The sequence below is a fragment of the Eucalyptus grandis genome, chromosome 8, assembly GCF_016545825.1.
Source record: "Eucalyptus grandis isolate ANBG69807.140 chromosome 8, ASM1654582v1, whole genome shotgun sequence".
Classification (NCBI taxonomy): domain Eukaryota; kingdom Viridiplantae; phylum Streptophyta; class Magnoliopsida; order Myrtales; family Myrtaceae; genus Eucalyptus; species Eucalyptus grandis.
In genome coordinates this window covers 57,324,038-57,329,096 of record NC_052619.1, presented here as the reverse complement: position 1 = coordinate 57,329,096, position 5,059 = coordinate 57,324,038, and the positions used below count along the sequence as shown (strand labels likewise).

Here is a 5,059-nt window from a genome sequence, read left to right as displayed (position 1 = left end):
AATCTTTAGCTGTAGAAAAGTATAGCAAACAAGAAAGCATTCAACTCCCTTTTGTCAGACAGCACATCTGTTAGCGGAGACACAAGTTGTTTACGGCAAATCCACGCGGTCTTGTGTTTTTTGACTTGCTGCTGATGCGTTTACACACGAGTGTTTTGCTCATACTTTTGATGGTCCTATTGACTGATATTAAGAATTCTTATCGAGAATAAGTGATCCGCAAAGTTTTAGTAAAGTATTTAAACGACTCAAACCATTTTGAGTGTTATTCTCACTTTTATTAAACACTCGTCAGCGATGTCATCTAGTTATTAATCAACTATAACATATGTTCCTAATATACATAGTTTTACTCCTTTTTGTATGTAATTATTTTCGTGGAATATATTCTTTATGTCCGTAATGAAGAGAATCGATTTGTGTAGTGGTGCTATCTATACGATATATGTATAAATTGGCAAAAGATAATCAAGACAAGTGCAAAGCACACACTAACCTAATTTGGATTTGCTCTTGTGGAGACTTTCAAAAGGTCTCAAGCTCAATTTTCCACCGTTCCCTACCCCTTATACGCCTAGAGATAGACGCGCTTTGTCAACAGTCGTCACATGTAAGCTTATTGCACAAAGGTCCGTGTGAAACAAAGAAGCGGAAGAAAAAAAATTCTCATTCTTAGCACTTAATTACTTAAGAATAATATATAACAAATATCAAAAACACCTAATTACATGGTACTTTTCTTCACTTGGCCATAGTTTTAGTGCTTTGATCCTCCGCCATCAACGGCTGATTCATGCCCATAACGTCATTATTCATTGCCACACAAGGCATGCACATGAAGATTATTCCTTGTAATCCATAGGCAATATCTAACCTGAGGAAAAAGTACATGAATGCGTATATCTACAAAAGGGATGAATGGAGAATTGGTAATGAGTTATGAAAACGAATCTTTTTCACCACCTTGATATAAGATCGCACATCCCATACTTTGGGAAAATATAGAAGAACCCACCTTGGATCCTGTAGAAAATACGTCGCAACACTTCCATATTCTCTAAAGAAAAAAAAAATGTTGAACATCTTCCCCCCAACGACGTGAACTTTGCTGCAAAAATTAAGTTTGATGTGGTGGCAAAAGATTAACAGGTTGGAGAAAGCAGTGTAGATTAAGCTTCTATAAAGTAGGCCATTAAATCTCGTTTCATCAAGCTTCATCGTGCATGCCTCAGCTCCATGTCATCCATGCATGGCTATAAGCGGCAAAAGCTTTCAAGAACCACACATATGCAAAAAATCTCACAAAATATGCGGACAAGGACTTAACAACTCCAACATAGGAATCATCATGCCAACATAAATCATGAACTATATGCTCAAAAGCTAGAAAGAAAAATAAGAAAACCAACATCATCCACTCAAAGAAAGATCTTCAAACCCATCCCTTCCATAGAAAAGCCACCCCCTACCTAGCTATATATCGTTTACATCACCCCCATCAATGACTCAAAACTCCCAAGAGCAATCACTTGAAAAGGAAGCCAAAAAAAAAAAAAAAAGTGACCCAAAAAAAAATAATAATGAAAGCCATCTAATTAATTGAAAAGGTAGATTGAGATCACTCTGTACGTCCATGTGAGATGTCTGAGAGTTGTGAAAGCATATATGCATTAAATCTCTCCCTATGTAGCTTTTCACACGACCATCCCATCTTTAGGGTTTATTCCCAGCTTTTGCACTATTATGCATGATGGAAGAACACATTCCCAAGTTGAATCTCCACATTTCCAAATTTCCTCGCCAATCCCCAAAATGCTTCCAAAAAGAGCTAAACTAAACAGTTCTCTCCAAGCCTCCCACAGGCTGACAAACCCTAATCCCATATCTCCGCCAAATTATTCCACATGAAAAAGTTTCGACATCCGGCGTGAAAAGTTTTAGCTCAGCTTTCAACACTTCACCTAACATTTGAACATGACAAGCATGCACGCATTTGAATTCCCAAAAAAAAGAAAAAAGAAAAAAAAAACAAGAAGAAAGAAAGAAACGATGTTCCTTACGTGAAAAAAAGAAAGAAAGAATGTATGCCATGCATCTAACACGATCTGCAACTACTAATCACGTCGTGCTGTATATACAGCATAAAATCCCATCAATCACACCTGATAACCAAAGAGAGGAGGAAAAGGGAGGAGATCAAGAACCAAAAAGAACAAGAATTGAATAACTTATCAAAAAGTTTAAGATACAGTACCGAATGCCCCCATGACTAATAACATGTTTAGATACAAATAACCAAAGAAGAGGTCAAATCAAAGTACCCATAAAACTAAATTACTCCATTTGCTAAAACTCTAAACCATTTTACAAAGAGAAAACCCCAAAACAAAGCACCAATGCATGCAATGGTGAAATGGGTACTCCTAAAAAAGAAGATACAGACCCCATAATAAGGCTACAAAAAAAAGAAGAAATGGTTAGAGGAACTACATACCAGTAAAATTAACACAACTTAAACGAACATATGCATATATCATCATCATGTGTTTTGTCATTCCTCTTTTGGCTCCTGCTTATTCCTCAGCTGCGATGGCACAATGACGTCCTGAAGCAGCCCGTGATCTCTCACCAAATCCAAACCCGATGACGAGGAGGTCGACGATGGCACGGCGACAAAAGGTTTCTCTTCATAAAACCTCAGAAATGAGGGACTAAAACGATGTGGTTCGGAAGTAGTGGTAGTTGTAGTACTTGTAAGGAGGCTCAAATTAGAGGGACGTGAAGTGAAAGAGTAAGGCACATTAAGGGGTTGCAATTGCTGGTGGTTATAGTGATCTGGGATCAGAAATGAGGCGGCAGTTGCTGGAAGACCACCGCAGTAGGATGCAGCGGCTTCTGATTGGATTATGCCAAGGCCGCTCTTCGTCGTAGCGGGGCTGAGGTGGGTGTGTTGGCCCTCGTAAGTGGTGACAACGGTGGAGGAATCCTCGGAAGATCTCTCCACCCTCTTCTTCACTCCACACCCTGCAGTAGTGCAACGATAGTAGCTCCTGCTCCATCATAAACATGAAAAGAAAAATAAAGAATCAGAAAAATAGTTAAATTCACAAAAGAAAAAGAGTCTACTTTCAACGATTGCACCCTAGATTATGTTTACCAATGAGAAAACGAACAGTTTTCACAAGAAACGAGCGCCGAGATCAAATTTTTTTATCATGTCTTCAGGTGCGCATGTTTTACCAGTGGTGGACGGGCGTTTTTTATATTGTTCTCTATAGTGTGAACAATGTATGAACGCGCACTCGAGTGTGAAATGAGGAAAAACGTGAAGCGGGTCTCCTTTTTCTTTTTTCCAGAAGATACCTCGGATAAGGACTGTTCTTGACGGCTTTCTGGCCGTACTTCCGCCACCGGTAGCCGTCGTCGAGGTGATCGACCTCGCTCTTGGTCACGAACGCAAATCTCGGCTCCCTTTGCCTTTTCTGGTTCTTCTTTTTGGGTTTCAACCTGAGCTCGCGCACATAAACAAGCACAGTACATTCACTTTCACAAGATCTTCGCTACAGAGAAGACAAAAAGAGAAAAGAAATGGAGGACTCACGAGACCCTCATCATATCATATATTTCTTGATTCTTGTCTGTGTGTCTCCACTAAATTTCATGCTTAAAATGCGCGCGGACAGATGCACACGCACGATATAAATATATATGTATGTATGTATGTATGTATGTATAGCTCAAGAAAAGGAACTCATTCATCAAGCAACCTAATTTTTTTTTGGAAAAACAAGAACATTTTTTCCATGTTAATGGGAATCTTATCATCTTAAGAACAAGACTCATGAGTTATCACAGCCCATGAACCGAAAAAAAAAAGAAAAAAGAAAAAAATAGGGTACTGGGCGAAATAATATATGGGACCATTATTTTCTGGGGCACCTAAGTACTGAAGGATAGGGGGAAAATTAAAGGGAGGATATTTATAAAATAAAACCGTGGAATTAATTAAGCAAGGGAACAATAATGAAACTCACTGTTTCTTAGACTTATCTTGATTCTGCTCTTCCTCCTCCTCTTCCCCGGCCTTGTTCGCCTCGCGCTCCTCCTCATCATTGCCCGCGGCCTCGTTCGACGACAGCGACACCGACGACGAGTTCGGCGTCGCCGGGTTGTTCACCACCTCCGACGACGTCTCCGGCACGGTGGACGCCGGCGAGGGGAGCGGCTGCTGCTGCTGCGAGGACGGCGACGGCGTCCCGGCCGCCCCCGGCAGATGCTGCGGCGGGGGCTGGTAGTGGTGGTGGAGCAAGTCGTGTATCAAGAAAGAAGGGGCGCCGGCGGCGCCGGCGGCGGCGGGAGGGGCGATGTCGTAATTGTCGGGGATGGCGAGCAGGTCCATGAAGCCCTTCTCGACCTCGTCAGAGGGCATGTCGAAGATGTTGTAATTTATCATCGTGGGTTCGTCCGCGAATAGAGAATTCGCCATTGACGGAGCATCCACCATCATCCTGTTCCTCTGCTGCTGGGGATACCGATCTTGATTCTGCTGCTGTTGCTGCTGCTGCTGTCGATGATGGTGATGATGGTGATGGGGCTGGTCTTTCTCTTCCATAAATATGTATGCGCGTCGATGGTGATGAATCACGGCCGCATCGTCGTCGTCATCATTTTCTTCACTTCAGCTGGGAAGCTTGCTTTAGCCTGTAGCTTTTAGCTTGGAGAGCAAGGGTTTAGAGAGCAGATAGAGAGAGAGAGAGAGAGAGAAAGAGAGAGAGAGAGAGGCTTTTTGAATTGGGATTTGAATAGACAAAGGTGGGGCTGGGGGCCTCCTTTTTTGGAGAACAGCTTGGATATAGGAGGTTCCACGCCTAGGTTTGACCGGCATTTGCCGGTCGCGTTAAGGTTACTAGAAATCGAGAAGGCCAGGAATTCCCCCCACCAATATATGTAAGCTCCCACACGAGCCAAACTCGAAATCGCAAGCGCAAAAGAAATTTAAGACGAGAGCCCGTCACCGGCCTTTCGGTTAGGTACGACCTCGCCGGATCTAGCCTCCAAC

General features: G+C 42.4%; 1 protein-coding gene across 1 annotated transcript; it reads right to left on the bottom strand.

The window, feature by feature from the left end:
- Positions 1–2,201: 2,201 nt before the first annotated feature.
- LOC104415245 (WRKY transcription factor 23) lies at positions 2,202–4,811 on the bottom strand. Its single transcript, XM_010026505.3, has 3 exons — positions 4,035–4,811; positions 3,364–3,507; positions 2,202–3,050 (listed from the first exon to the last, which is right to left on the bottom strand). Exons 1-3 carry the CDS (start codon positions 4,610–4,612, stop codon positions 2,552–2,554), a joined length of 1,221 nt encoding a protein of 406 aa, XP_010024807.2. The 5' UTR covers positions 4,613–4,811; the 3' UTR covers positions 2,202–2,551.
- Between the last annotated feature and the right edge of the window lie 248 nt (positions 4,812–5,059).